General features: G+C 36.2%; 1 protein-coding gene across 2 annotated transcripts; it reads left to right on the top strand.

Annotated features, from left to right (window-relative positions):
* Positions 1 to 5,406: 5,406 nt before the first annotated feature.
* Positions 5,407 to 10,983, top strand: LOC147502574 (UDP-rhamnose/UDP-galactose transporter 6). 2 transcript variants are annotated; one of them, XM_086607345.1, is made up of 8 exons: positions 5,407 to 5,538; positions 5,660 to 5,715; positions 6,785 to 6,874; positions 7,428 to 7,619; positions 8,977 to 9,161; positions 9,245 to 9,445; positions 9,580 to 9,741; positions 10,490 to 10,983. In XM_086607345.1, exons 4-8 carry the CDS (start codon positions 7,490 to 7,492, stop codon positions 10,817 to 10,819), a joined length of 1,008 nt encoding a protein of 335 aa, XP_086463471.1. In that variant the 5' UTR covers positions 5,407 to 5,538; positions 5,660 to 5,715; positions 6,785 to 6,874; positions 7,428 to 7,489; the 3' UTR covers positions 10,820 to 10,983. The 2 variants fall into 2 exon arrangements, with proteins under 2 accessions (XP_086463471.1, XP_086463470.1); XM_086607344.1 differs by lacking the exon at positions 5,407 to 5,538 and having other exon boundaries at positions 5,553 to 5,715.
* Positions 10,984 to 15,783: the final 4,800 nt, after the last annotated feature.

The raw sequence follows: 15,783 nt of genomic DNA, 5'->3' as shown, positions 1-15,783 counted from the left end.
TTGTTTTCATTTCATTTCAATACTTATTCCAAATCCTTCTTTTCAATACTTGTTGTTTTCATTTTTTTTCATTCCAATCACTTGTCTCTACATTTATTGTCATTAAATATCAATAACACTTGTTTCAAATCCATATTATCAATGAGTGTAACTTGGTGATAAAGTTATCTCATTTCCTCTTCATTCTTCATGTTTTAATCCTACAACTTCATGTTTTCAATGTTTTCTCTCTCTAAACACTAGTCTTTCCATACTCATTATAAATAGAAGAAAAAGATGGATAAAAAAAGTTAAAAAGTTATTGTTTTCATTCATCACCATTCCTCCCATTTTAAGATTTAGGATAGAAACTTCAATCATTCATCAATACTCACCACTATACATTAACAACTTCAAAGACACATAACATCAGCATCATACTTCCCAATGAGGTCTTTTAGTTGTTGAATCGTTGTGGTGGTATCGATCCCCTAACAATTCCAGACGCGTATCGTCATGGAGACGAACGTGGTTGTGTAGGGATAGACACCGCCCTTCAACTGAACCTTGTGAGCTAGAACCATATGTGCTTGAACCATGAGAACCACTTGACCTTAAATTAGAGCTTTGATAATCTAACTAAAGGTGTAGATTGTGGTGTGTATACTTCAAAGATTTGTAAGAAGTTGAGGTTCATCCTAGATTGTTTAAAGTTGAAGACATTGAGAATTTATGGAATAAGGTAGACTTTTAGTTTATGACCTGGCTAGTTTAGTTGTGAATGAAAACATTGAAAAACAAGCTGTTGCAGATTGAAATTACTCAAAACATTGAAAACAAATGATTGAATGAAAGATTAAAATAAGAAGAACAAGGAAATATTGATTGATTAAAATAAACAAGATTGAAATACAAGAAAATAAATAACAATAAAGTAAAACTTGAATTGAAAAACAATACTAGAGAAGTAAAGCAAACCAAATGGTTTGAATCCTAATACAATGGATGAGTTCTCTCTCATTTGTTTTTTGATTATATCTTTTTTTTTTGCCAATTACAGTTTTGCCCTCATCCATTCTGAACTAGACACCTCACCCCTGTTGCTTTTGTTTTTGCTTTATTGGTGTCTTCTTGACCAATATATGTTTAGGGATAAGTCTTCATAATTTGAGATAAGGACCTCCATTTTTGGTTTTTTTATTTGAGTCCTTTGACTGTTGACTTTGACCCGGTTGAATTGACTTTTTCAGCACTCTTCCATAGCAGCTACTGGTCTTCATAATAAGCGTAATTAATGCTTATTTTGGTGCTAAGACGCAGCTTTTATGATAAGTGGTATGAAATACTCCTTAACCTGAAAAAGGCAGTAAAAACTATGAGTTGTCTTTTTGTTAAGCGTAATAGAGATTGTAATGCATTAATAAAGGGATAATAAAACCCATATTTGGGAACTGATCACCAACCTACTAAGTTTCTATTGCCATAGCCTTGCATTCCTAGCCACTTATTCCCCAAACTCTAACCTTCGTGTCACAGATGATTAAACAAAAGAGTCATCATAATTCAGGGGAGTAGGTTGTGTAACACTCCTTCATTAGTGTTGTTAATATGAAACCAACAACAATTTTGTATCAAACCAGATTTTGTGTCACACGTGATGAAATCCAATTATGTATCAAACTGGATTTCGTTGGACTATATTCAGGATTGTAAAGTAATCTCTCGAGAGTTTGTGATATGTGGTGTTTTCGATAGCATTTTAATTTATTTTTCTAGAATTCATATAATTTCATATACGAGCATTAAGATATATGCATGCTTCAATATTTCAAAGTATGGTTTAATTTATGAATGGGTTTGAATTTGGGTCTAGCTTTAAAAGTTCTCATTTTATCGGTTATCTAAGCAATATAAAAAATCTGGGGTGTGAGCAGGGTCGGCCCTAGGCCAATGTTGCCTAAGGCCCCCAAAAATAAACAAAAATCAATGCCCCCTTCTACTAAGAAACGCCCACTATATATAGTTTAGAAAAAAAAACAACATAAATCCATTACAAATGTCGTATATTCCAATAAACAAAAATGTACGTCCATTTGTAGAAAGCTTGCATAGGGCCATTGAAATTTGATTAGGGATGGCCCTACATGTGATGAATAGTAATTATGTGCATGTAATGACCCGTGCGCCTTATCCTACCACGTTGATATTATCTCCACTTAGCCACTGTGGACATCCAACAGTGTGGGGTTTTTGGACTCCGGACAGCAGTTTCCCAGGAGGTCACCCATCCTTGGACTACTCCAGCTCGAGCAACCCTAATTGTGGAGTTCCTACGGAATCTACATCCAAACAATCTAAGAAAGGCCTTAACGTTAGGATTTAGAATATCAATTACTCATAGCCATAATCTTTGGACAACCACCTACGTGAATTGGGATCACACCATGACACAATCCCACCACCTTAAGATCGAGCGGTCAACTCTGATATCATTTTGTAATAACCCGCCTCATCCTACTACGTCGATAATGTCTCCACTTAGGCACTGCGGACCTCCGACAGTGTGTGATTTTTGGACTCCGAACAACAACTTCCTAAGAGGTCACCCATCATTGGACTATTCTTGTCTGAGCACGCTTAAATGCGGAGTTCCCATAGAATCCATAGCCAAACATTCGATATTGTCCCACTTAGCCACGCACTACGGACGTCCTACAACAACTTCCCAGGAGGTTACCCATTCTTGGACTACTCCCGTCCAAGCACATTTACCTGTGGAGTTCCTACATAATCTACAACCAAATGATCTAGAAAAAAGCTTCAACGTTAGGATTTTGAGGATCAATTACTCATAACCAGGATCTTAGACAGCTGTTTAAGCGAAGTATGATCACACCGGCCTTGGCGCAACTGTCACTTATACCGGGCTAGTATAGGTACATTTCTATCATACCAGGGGTATCGCATTGTGCGTGTGTTTTTTATTTATTTTTTAATTCTAATTTTTTGACATTTGTAAAACATAGGGGCTCCTTAAGAAAAGTTGCATAAAGTGATGACTGTAGTCCCACGTACAAAGTCACGTGCAATAATGTTAGTGGTTTTATATAAATCCGACCAAATCCAATGCATATGTAATTTGAAATATTGGTTTTTGATATTGAACCATGAGGGGGAATAATGTAAAGTGCATAATGGATGAAGTAGTTTATGAAAGAAAAACTTATTCTATCTGGTTGACGTAATTGTGGGTTGTACATTTTCATGTTTATTCATTTTAAGACGTTTAAATATGTAAGAATTTATAGGTATGTGATGTGTATCAGTACAATGTGTCCATAATGGGATGGAACTAGTGCAGGGAACGGGTTGAATATGGCCAAATTCGAACCTAAATAGTTTTACCATATCCGAACCCGAACCAAACTGAAATGTTCAACCCAAACTCAAACCAAACCCGATAGACCCGATCGGATAACACTAAAAAAAAAAAAAAACCCAAAACTTGTATTTGAACCCAAACCCAATAGACCTAAATCCAAACTCGACCCAAATTAAAAAAACAAATATGAAAATCAACACGAACCCGGCCTATTCGGGTTTAGATCCAACCTGACCTGATTTTGTGCCCTAGTTGGAAGTTGGAACCTATTAGATCCATAACCAATCCAGTAATGTTCAGATCTTATTTATATGAACCAACCCTAACCCAAATTGTAAATCAGTCCCAATCTATTGCTAGCCCTAGTTTAGATTTGACATTTTTCTATGGTGGACTTGGACATTCTGATTGGATTGAGCTTTTGGGTTGATTGGTTGTTAGTCTGTTATAACTTGGGCTATCTAGTTCGGTGTTAACTCGAATTGGATTGCCCAAATTCAATAGTGGGTGTGAACTATTGGTAGTTGTGTAGTACTACACTTTTGAAAGTATGATTTCGATCTCCATTTTTTCTCTATTTGTTGAGATTTCTTATGCCATGTTCTTGAGTTCTTTGTCCTAACTCCTAACTTTAGGGTGCTTTAGGATATGCTATCACACAACATAAACACATTGCAAAAAGTCGCTTATCAAAAATCTCTTCCACTAACAATAATTTAGTGTGGTATTTCACGAGACTCTTATTTCACACAAAATTGATGATACTACACAAAGTGCCATGAAAAAATAATAATAAAACAGAATGGGGAACAATAGCACCCCTTATTCTGCTCTGATAACGTTTCATTATATATTGAGATTCGTGCAAAAAACAATGTGTAAAATGCAAACCCGATAGACCCAATCAAATAACACTAAAAAAAAAATTTAAAAACCCAAAACTTGAGCCCGAACCTAATAGACCCAAATCCAAACCCGGCCTATTCGAGTTCGGATCCAACCCAACCCGATTTCATGCCCTAGTTGGAAGTTGGAACCTATTAGATCCATAACCAATCCAGTAACGTTCAGATATTATTTATATTTATTTATATGAACCAACCCTAACCCAAACTGCAAATCAGTCCCAATCTATTGGTAGTCCTAGTTCAGATTTGACATTTTTTCTATGGTGGACTTGGACAATGTGATTAGATTCAGCTTTTGAGTTGATTGGTTGTTAGCCTGATATAACTTGGGCTATCCAGTTCGACGTTGACTCAAATTGGATTGCCCAAATTCAATAGTGGGTGTGAACTATATATTGGTAGTTGTGTATTACTATATTTTTGAAAGTATGATTTCGATTTCAACTTTTTAACTTTTTCTCTATTTGTTGAAATTTCTTATTATCAAAAATCTCTTCCACTAACAACAATTCGGTGTATTACGAGACTCTTATTTCACACAAAATTGATGATGCCATATTACGGTTCAAATTCAACTACACAAATTGTCATGAAAAAAAATGATAAAATAGAATGGGAAACAATAGCAACTGTTATTCCGTTCTGATAACGTTTCATTATATATTGAGATTCGTGCACTCCTTCTCCGTTCTGATAACGCTTCATTATATATTATTGAGATTCGCGCAAAAAGCAATGTGTAAAACGCAATCACGCACAAAGAAGACTCTATCACTTTTCACTAAAATAACCAAAGTAACTAATTGAATACTTTAGTTGGTCCTGGAGTCCTGGAGTCTATCATTTCATACATCTGGTCCTTATAGAACTATGGAAGGCTGGAAATTTTGATGTACTCAATATAATTCCAGGTGTGACTGTGTCACCATTCGTTCTTTTTCAATAACTGAAAAATTAAAAAACCTGCTGTTCTTTTTTTTCATAAGTACTCCAACGTTGTCATTGTTATTAACAATTTCAAAACAACTAATAATCATGAAAATTACTAATTTATTTTTCAAATGGAGAGTATTTAAAAAAAACGACGCCGCGTGCAGTAGAATGTATTTTTATATTTAACTGTATCATTATTCTTAGCAGAAAAGGAAATTTTAGCGAATAGAGAATCTTTTTTCACTTGTGGGACACTGGTCCCGTAACCCAAAACAAAGTGATCCTGTTTGACGTTCACAACACCCCTCGAAGGCCGTAATCTTAAATAAAAAAAGAGTGAGTGAATGAATGAAAAACTGTAAACTCTACTTAAAGGCAGTTAATTCTTTTTTTATATTTAATGACCAAAAAGAAACCCTTGTAATTCAATATTCTTATTCTTATTTCTGCTTTTAAGGTGAAGGAAACAAACTTCTTCTTTCATCGATTCAATTTCTCATTACTTCAATTCAGGTTCGATGTTTTTAAACTTTAATTTAGATCTGTTTATACATTGATCTTTGATTTGATTTGATTAGTTAGTTATGAGATCGATCTCAATGTGATTGAGGTAGATCTGATTCTATTTAGTAGAATTTCGTGTTTGATCTGGAAAATTAATATGGAATTGTTGATTCTTACTGTTCAGATCAATTATGAGAATGTGATGTGGATTTCATTTAAATTGTTTTAGCAGTGGAGGTGATTGTTTAATATTTGTTAATGGATCAATGCTTAAATGATTGTCCACAATGTAATATGCCATATATAAAATTAAAGGAAAGAAAAGAAACACGTTTCTTTGTTATAAATTCATCAATGCCTATAAAAAAGAAAAAACGAGATCACATATAGTTTTTGCGTAGGAAAAAAATGAGTAGAAGTAGAAAACTGCATTTGCTTGTCTGTATGTGTATGGCAATGCCAACTAAAGGTTCTGCAATGTCAAATACTCTGAACCAGCTAAAGGGTATGTGATGTGTACATCTCTGTCTTTTAATTATCGACAGAAACATGTCAAGGCTATCAACTCTCCTATAGGCAACCTTTTGGTCCTCTTTTTAGGTCTCCAGACATGCTTCTATCCACCACTTTCAGTATTGACGTGCTAAGTCAATAATGGACGACAAATGAAACCTGACATTTGCCCCAATAACTCTGATTTGAACACAAGTGTAAGAAAAATCTGATTAGGGATTTAGCGAAAGCCAGTTGAGATGGTTTGTGCTTGCACAGCATAAACACATTGAAGAACAATATGGGTCGTGTTTTCTAATAGAGTGAAATACACCAAAGAGGACATAAACTGAGGTGAGAAAACAAGCTACAATTTCACATCACGTGGTCTACGGGTATCATTAGACACCACCAAGGTCAGTGTCAAAATAAAATTTAGATCTCTCTTCAAGTTTCGAATAAGCATATGGATTTATAGCTTTATTAATTTGTAACATATAATTTTTTACCCTCACTAATAGTCTTATTTGGTCTCAGTGTTATCAATGATTTATTTACTTACTTACTTTTGTTTTTTTTGGTCCAGAGTCTGAAGCTTGGCTGTACGTTTCCAACACTTCTGGGTGAACCCACAGAAAGTCGTGTATTTAATTGTTCTTGGAAGATAGTGAAAAAGGTAGTAGTATTGTACTGTTATGACAAAAATATATTTGCACTCAATGAACTGATTATATTCCGAAGGAGTTAAATATTGTATGCTAAGGGTCTTGGATTTTTGTCTGGTAATTTGGACTTATTCTTAGATATGGAAATGGTTACTGTCCAGGAAGCACGGGTAAGGACATGAGTATCCTCTCCGACACTGACATTGAAATGTGAAAAATGTTGGAATTTTTTTGCACAGTACGGTGAGGATATGACAGTAAAATAGGATATGATTGCCGTTGAAAGAACCTAGTGCGCTGAATCTTCTACTGCCACTAAGTTTTGTTGCAGGCATGTAGAGAAGGCATAATGCCCTTTCTCCTCAGCTGGAACGACCTTTGTTTCTCCATTCTTTCTATGAAAGGGTGTTAGAAATTAAGTTAGACTTTTGCTTATCAGTGTTGGAGTTTCCATACTTATTAGTTATTTAGGTCATAATTTACTGCTGTGTGTTTCTTTAAATGTTGGCATCTAAAAGGGGTAAATTTACTAATTTAGTATTGACTTATTTTATCCAAATTCAGAAGCACGGGGTTGAGTTTCATGGATACTGGAAGGTAAAGATTCTTTTTGTAAACTGGTGAAAATGGCCCCATCCAGCAAAGCTGATAAAAAAGCTGCAGTAGATGCAGCCTCATGGATGTTCAATGTTGTCACTTCCGTTGGAATAATCATTGTCAACAAAGCCTTAATGGCTACATACGGCTTCAGTTTTGGTAAACTATATGTAGCTCTCGTGTACACTCTCTTTCATTAACTTGTTCATTGCACTGTCTTGCATAAATTATGATGCATTTTCTCATCTGTTGCGTGGAAGTTTGTAGGGGTCGGTGCAATGAATTGATGGTAGCTGCATATGATTTTGTTATTGACTTTTTCCGGTTTCAGTTTTGCATTAGTTTCCAAGTAGTAAACATTATGTTGCAGTCATTTTGTATGGATATGCAGTAAGTTGATTGCTATGAAGCACGGACACCGACACCGTTGCGGTGACTCGATCATATCCTAAAAAAGTAGGATGAGGACATGCCGACACGGATATTAAATAATATTTTAAAATTTATTTTATATTCATGTAACATTAGATTTTAATCGTATCATAGTAATTCAAGATTCATAATCATCTAGGTTACATTGACACGGGCACGCGTGTCTGTGTCCGACATGGATATGGGGTGTTGGATACGGCGAGCAGTTGAAGATCGACACGGGGACACGGATAGGAATAATTAATTATTTTTTTAATAATTATAAATTTATTAAATTAGATGGTAAATCAGAAATTCGAGGTAAATTAAATACAATATGTGTCCGTGTGTGTCCAACACGGATACGGACACGGACACGTGGATACGTATCCGACACAGATTTTTTTCAAAATATGGCGTGTCCATGTAACCTAGATAATCATAGTTGCAACAAAAAGAGTCATAAAGACATCTCACATAACTATATAATTCATGTCCGCGTCCATGCCGTGTCCTGACCGTGTCCGAGCTACCTTCGCATGTGGGACTCGTGTCCAAGCTGTGTCTGTGTCTGTGTCTGCCTCCGACACAGACACAGACACAGTGGAATTTTAGAGAGAGAGCGAGGGGCGCCGTGATACCTTTTTACAAGTTATATGCAAAAGACGACAACAACAACCTTGGACACAAAAAAGTTTGATTATTTTCATCATTTAGATTACCTTATGATATTTTTGTTATGCTATTGAACTGTTAATTCATTTTTATGAAGCCAATCACCCCAAATTTTGGAAACATGGATGTACATATGACGATTTTTTAGTGGAGAGGCCTTGATGAACCCAAGCCCTAAAACGTCTACACCCGTTGATTCCTTTAAGTGTGATTTTTACTATCTCCAATGATGAGTTACCGTACTTTAGCGGATCTATTTATGTAAAGTCTGTAATCGGGGTTGTAAAGTCTGTAATCGGGGTAGTGAATTTTTTGGTGTAAATCTCATTAAACTATCATCATGATTTTATGCTTAGTGGTTGAGACTCTCAGTTCGTAGCAATTAAGGTTTTGTACTGAGCTCTTCTTCATGTATTGTGTTTACCTGCAGCTACGACGTTAACTGGTCTGCATTTCGCCACCACAACTTTGATGACGGTTATTCTTCGGTGGCTTGGTTATATACAGCCCTCGCAGCTGCCTCTACCTGAGCTTTTAAAATTTGTTCTGTTTGCAAATTTCTCAATTGTTGGAATGAATGTCAGTCTAATGTGGAACTCAGTGGGGTTTTATCAGGTTAGTAGGAAGCAACTGGAACTCCTTTTATTGTATTAGTATGAAAGTTTGCAAACTAAAATTCTTGTTATATCTATTTCTAGATTGCGAAGCTGAGTATGATTCCTGTGTCCTGCTTGTTGGAAGTTATCTTGGACAAAATACGATATTCAAGAGACACAAAACTTAGCATAACAGTGGTTCTTATGGGTGTAGCTGTCTGCACTGTCACTGATGTGAGTGTCAACACGCGAGGCTTTGTTGCTGCCTTTGTGGCAGTTTGGAGCACTGCTCTGCAACAGTATGTAAGTCATCCATTGCCACAGAGAGGTTCTATTAGCTTTTAATTTTGATTGTAAACAGAGGAGTCTCTCCTATTCCATTAAAGATGACCTGGTCAAGTAATTCTGTTGTTTCTTTGTTCCTTTCTGGTGTGTAGTATGTACATTATCTTCAGCGGAAATATGCTCTTGGTTCTTTCAACCTATTGGGCCATACTGCACCTGCTCAGGCAGCATCTCTACTTCTTTTAGGGCCTTTTCTGGATTTTTGGATGACAAACAAAAGAGTCGACAATTTTGATTATAATGTCGTAACCGTGGTAAGTACACAGTAAATATGGATACCTTCTGGATTATATCTTTAATGACGGGTTACGTGATCTTTGATAAGAAATTTTTAATGACGGGTTACGTCTTTAATGACGGGTTATGCATGAATTTACATTTCTTTTGGAGGAATGTCAGTCTCTCATTATGTGTTTTGTCAATGTCGCCATGTGTGGTCATGAAAATTCCTTTTCCCCTGTACTCTTTTCATACACGACGTGCGTCAATCGTTGACACAAGCTTGTGAACATCAGAAAGTGTTTCTTCCCGCAAATTTTGTTTCTATTTTAGACCTATTTGAGTTTAGGCAAGACTGACTGTCTAGGTGTCTTTCTATAGTTTATCTCGAGTCTTGATTCATGCCTACTATAGTGCCTTTGTGGTTTGTTGCCCACACACCACTCCTTACAGTCAGAAATACATGTATGTTTCATTTAGTGAGGTCTAGTTTGACACCAAGGTCTGGTTTATCATTGACTATATGCTGCTTGCCATCCATTGTTGAGAACTGCCCACTTGTCCACTTCCGACTTGTGACACATTGAATGAACAATTTAAACGATAAGTCCTTGAACACTGTATTAACATAAACTATTTGTTATATTCCAATTTTCCACATGTGAACTCGTAATATAATGCTTGCAGCAACATACCCAGATATTAATCTGTGTGCTTGTTTATGCACATGAAGCTGTTCCTTGTGGCACTTGTCAGTAACGTTTCTTGCTGGTTGCTCTGCAGTCGTTCATCATCTTGTCATGCACCATTGCCATAGGGACAAACCTCAGCCAATTCATCTGCATAGGCAGATTTACTGCTGTGTCTTTCCAAGTACTTGGCCACATGAAGACTATTCTTGTGTTAATCTTGGGATTTTTCTTCTTCGGGAAAGAGGGTCTCAATATACAGGTGGTTCTTGGAATGATTATAGCGGTGATGGGAATGATTTGGTATGGGAAGGCCTCATCTAGGCCAGGTGGGAAGGAGCGCCGGAGCCATACAATACCAATTACCCGACCTCAAAAACTTGGAGGGTTATCAGAACCTGGCGAAATTAATGGGAAGGCTTGAAACAGAATGACAAAACAGTTACTGATTTCTGGAGTATCTTAACATCCTCACAGGTTAAATCATGTTTTTTTTGCTCTAATTCTTTTACACATGTCAGTCTAATTTTATTTTTGAGACTTTTAATTCCTTGATAGTAATGGGATAGTGTGTAGTTTCCTTAGAAATATCTGTTGTTACTTGTTTCATATGCATATTTTATTGTAATCTTAGCTCCATATCTAAAATAGTATTTTGTGATTCCCTCGTGGATTGATTTGTGAGTAAGGAATTAGCTAGCAAAACATTTTTTTTTTCCGATGAGCACTTCAAAACAAATTTGAGGGACCAACTTGGCAGACTTACTAAAATACAAGATTTTCTTACTCGTGTTTTGTTTTGTTTGTTTGTTGTTGCTGTTGTTTTTTTTTTTTTTTTTTGTTGCCTACATTTTGGAAAGAGAAATTATACCGGAAGCAAGAAAATGAATGGAAGCTTTCAGATTTCATGTGTTACAATTTAATGGCGTGTAGGGACTATGCACCTGAGTGTCTGATGTAGATTTCCTTGTAACCAACTATTTCAAGTATATTCTTCCTTTGCTCATGCGTTCAATTGTTCAAATATGATGTGTAGGTATTCAAAATATTTGTGAGACTATATATAAAAATTGTTTTCTTCATCGTCTAATTACATGGGTAAATTGTTTTCTTCGCAAGTAATACACTTGTTTCCTGTATTAGTCGACTCCAACCACATCATAACGTATGCCACAAGTATGAACGATTTTGTATCATAGATGTGGATGCATCTGTGGATCTTCAGCTATTTTATTTGAGGATATACAATTTTGAGATTGAGAAAATTAGTTCAATTATTGAGCTGCAACTACGTAGATTTTGAAATGCATGGTCTTCACATAGAAGGCATGGATAGAAAAATAAATGGAGGAGACACAATTAGAAAAGACTACAGCGGTACTTGTCTCTGTATATCACAGAGGTGGTACCCGTGTTAGGTGCAGTATCCCTTGGAGTGATGCCTGCCTGCTCCTCCTGTAGTACATGGAATAGCCATGAGGTCCCATATTTATAGTCATTTAATTTGTCTTTGGTTTCCCAGTGTTTTTAAGCGTTTTGTCCCCATCTGCCCTGTATGTTGAAACTTGAAAGTGATGTCTGCTTTCAGTCATAGCCGCATAGCTCCACATTATTTAGATCGTATCACCGAATGAAGTAGCTAACTAGTTATTGGCCGTAAGTGGCAATGTGGTATCAGCTGTCAAATACTCATCATCTACCGATGCGGAATAAGATATATTCAACATTTTGTGTTGTGTTGTTGACTTTATGTGCATCTTGAGGCTTACTTGATGGGGTTTCATCACTCCGCCTAGTGCTACAACGTAGCACTTAGGATCAGTAGGTCCAGATTGTGAACTTGAAATAGCAGCAGCATTTTGTTTAGATCTTATTACCACATCGAACATTTTTATTGGGATTCCACTGTGAAAGATCATTCTGAGAATCTGAGTACAGTAGAACCCATTGGTAACGAGTTTTGGCAAGTCCACTATGGAGTGGAAAGCAAACGTCAGAGTTATTGGATCAGAAAGTGCACTTTGGGGTTTTGATCTTGTCCACTCTTGCTAGGTGCAAATCAGCATAGCCGATGAACTGATAGAACTGATAAACTGATAACTTAAATCAGGATCAAACTTTCTTCACCTGGCCCCATGAATGGCTCATTACTTCTTGCTGCGGGTTAACGATATTGCCAAATTGGTATTGGATCAGACAAAACATTAATCTGGAACCAAAGATGAGAAATACGCATCGATAGGATTTCAATGATTTGCTTAATAGGTGTGATGAAAATGGCTTCCGTAGTGCTTGGGCTTATGTAAAATAATGGACCTACATGGGCTCCCGGGTTGAAAGTGCTTAGTATGGCTTGTCAAAAGGCCCAAACCAACTCAATGACGGTACTCCAACTTCTCTCCTCTCAGTGTGATACATCCCATGCCCAAAAAAGACGTCACAGTTCTTCCTTGTTGATTTTCAACATTGAGGAACTTATTGGGTCAACACGCACTCAGGTGGAGTGCTCCATCACCTTTAAGATGATTGTTGAACTTTGGAAACTTACATACTCACATTTATCCCAAATAGAATGTGTCTTTACCTCTACTAAAATCTTATCCTCCATTGAGCAAGTGATCCATGTGAACATCCCAATAGCATTACTCGTGGGATGTATATCTAAACAAACAAGGTTTCCCATAACTTCACAAGTATCCATAAATGAACTTTTCATCCCATACTTGATTCTTTTGACCAAGAAGAACTACCAATCTGAGTACAGCTTAATGTTAAGCAAAAACTTACCGGATAATAACCATTTAGTTGTGCTGTTTGTCCTCCAAATTTGGAACCTCTACAGACTACAGCCAAAAATAATTTTAACTGCAAAATGGAAAGAGACTAATGATTGTTAGGTGTCTCCACCACTGAAATCTTAATGAAGGAGGTAAAGACTAACAAAGCTTTGCAATTTTTAAAATGGCCAACAAAGTTTGGCACTGCATTTCACATTTTTTATCACCCTTTTTTTCGTAGATTTTAGTTGAGGTGAAACACTGAAAATACATGCAAGTTTCTTGATTCATCCCCTGTTGTTCAAGTTCAAAATTTGTACTTTAAACCAACACAGCCTAAGTAGTACAGTATGTTGGTCATATGTATATATAGCAAGTCTGTTCTAAATGAGATCAGTAATTCATTGATGTGGCAGTTCGATCCCCAGACCCTTGACGTTGGTCACCTAGTTGGAGGTGCACTAATGCAACAGAGTTTAGCACTTGTATTCCTCTTAAAGGTCTCTGAAAACACATTATAAGAGTTGCAACTAAGTACATGAAAAGAGGGCTAGAGCCCTTTTGTTGATGATGGAATGATGAGCTACATATACTTGCGTCTCTTTGGAAAGGGAAATTTGGTTGCAGAAAATCAAGAACAACCAAAGATCAACACTCATTCACAATCAAAGAAAAAAACACTTGATGGGCTTATCTCTGTCAAAGAAGCAAATTTAGGAAAATCTCTTTCATCACGAAATAATTTAATGTGGGGCTATATCTCACGTGGCATTGATTTACATTCTTCCATCTCTTTTGTACTTCCTGATAAGACCAAAAAGAAAGTGGGAACCACACAACTCCCTCACCCAACACACCTGCATATTAAACATGCTTATGTTTGTCTAACAACATTTCGAGAATGACGTTAAGCAACTCATTCGAAGTTGCAGCAATGCAACCCGTAGCTGAATATGTCATGTAGTTACCAATAATAGTAACAGTACAAAAAAAACTAGTAAATTACAAAACGGCCGGTGTTGGGTACTATAGTTTGGGATTTCAGAATATCTAAAAAGTAAAACCTATAGTTCAAGATTTCAAAATATCTGAAATTCTGACTAATCTCAAAAACTGAAATTCCGGCTCTTATTCCAATATATTCCTAGTATATTGACTATCTTCTTAAATTTCATATTTTTCAATTTTTGAACCGAAATTTTAAATTTCTAAAAACCGAAATATTTAACAGAATTCCTTTGAAATCACGAACTATGCTAAAAATTAATAGTTCTAAAAACTAGAATTCCGGCCGCGGCTGAAAACCAGAATTCTTACCAAATTTTGATCGTAAATTATTATTTTGGTACTATTTTTGTTTTTTCAAAAATAAAAATATTCGACCGAATTTCAAAATTCCATTTGAAATCAAGAATACTGTGAGCAAACACCGTTTGCACCTTTGACAATGGATTCATAAAATCATAATTTTACCCCGCTAGAAATATGGTAGAGGGCTATTTTGCATCCCCTAGATTTTACGGAGTTATCTTTTTTATGTCGTATAATTGTAATCAAAGTGGTATCGTGCAACTCCGTAAATAATGTTGCATAACAGCATTTGTCAATTGTCATGCGTTAAACAAGTCTTCGTTCTCATTAATGTTGTTGTATTTGGACATATTTTAACCTACGCACCATTTTAAAGTCTTATCCTACGCACCATTACCACCATATATTTCATGGTCTTCGGTCCCACTTATGTCTACAATCACCCCTACCAAACTTCCCTCCAATTGCTTCTCATTACCTTACGATATAAAAGCTGGGACCCACAGGTGTGTGTATTGGAGTTTCTTCTTTCTCTTTCCAATAATTGTTTGAGCGTGTGTTTGTGTCCACGTGCGGTGTTGTATGGGTGATTAATGCAATGCCACCACTTCCAAGTGCACGTTAGATTACAGTACTCGGAATAGTAAACTTTGCCACTAAATATGAGTTGGATTCTTCTGGGCCCCCAACACCAGAATTAGAAGTTTGGTCTTCTTTCGTTGTTACACTCAATCAAGTTTAGCTAGTTTGTCCATGTCTTTGAACATTGGATTTCAGTTTAGATGAAAAGGATATGTTTGCGCCTAAAATAGATTATTTGAGGGAAAATTAAGAGTTAACAGACAAATTAGTTAGGAGTTTAGGGATAATGCTAATCCCGAACAAAAAGGTACATATATAATACTGTTTAACAAGACTTTCAATAGTAGATACAGACAAAATGAGAATGACTACCCAAACAGTCGAACTTAACTCGTTTTAAGCTCGGTCAAGCTCAACTCGTATTATGACAATTAGGGGTGTCCATGGTTCGGTTCAGTCCGGTTCCTACTGAAAATTCTAACCGAACTGAAATCATCGGTTCTCAAAAACAAAAACCGAAACCAAACTGATATATCTTATAAACCGATTTTGAACCGGATCGAAAAATTGGTTCGGATCGGTTCAGTTTTTCAGTTTTCACCATACCAAACGAAATAATAAGAACAATAACAGATCTGAAAATTTGTTTTTTGTTACCAATTAATCCAATTATTACAAAATAAGCAATGATCAACTCTAATCAAATATTATACTCAGT

Source organism: Coptis chinensis, chromosome 4 (genome assembly GCF_015680905.1).
Source record: "Coptis chinensis isolate HL-2020 chromosome 4, ASM1568090v1, whole genome shotgun sequence".
Taxonomy (NCBI): Eukaryota; Viridiplantae; Streptophyta; class Magnoliopsida; order Ranunculales; family Ranunculaceae; genus Coptis; species Coptis chinensis.
This window is presented reverse-complemented; position numbering and strand designations above follow the sequence as displayed.

Coding starts and splice junctions, on each gene's coding strand:
- LOC147502574 (XM_086607345.1), top strand. CDS start 7,490: ATGGCCCCATCCAGCAAAGCTGATAAAAAAGCTGCAGTAGATGCAGCC. Junction 9,162..9,244: donor ACTCAGTGGGGTTTTATCAG/GTTAGTAGGAAG, acceptor ATCTATTTCTAG/ATTGCGAAGCTGAGTATGAT. Junction 9,742..10,489: donor ATTATAATGTCGTAACCGTG/GTAAGTACACAG, acceptor GTTGCTCTGCAG/TCGTTCATCATCTTGTCATG.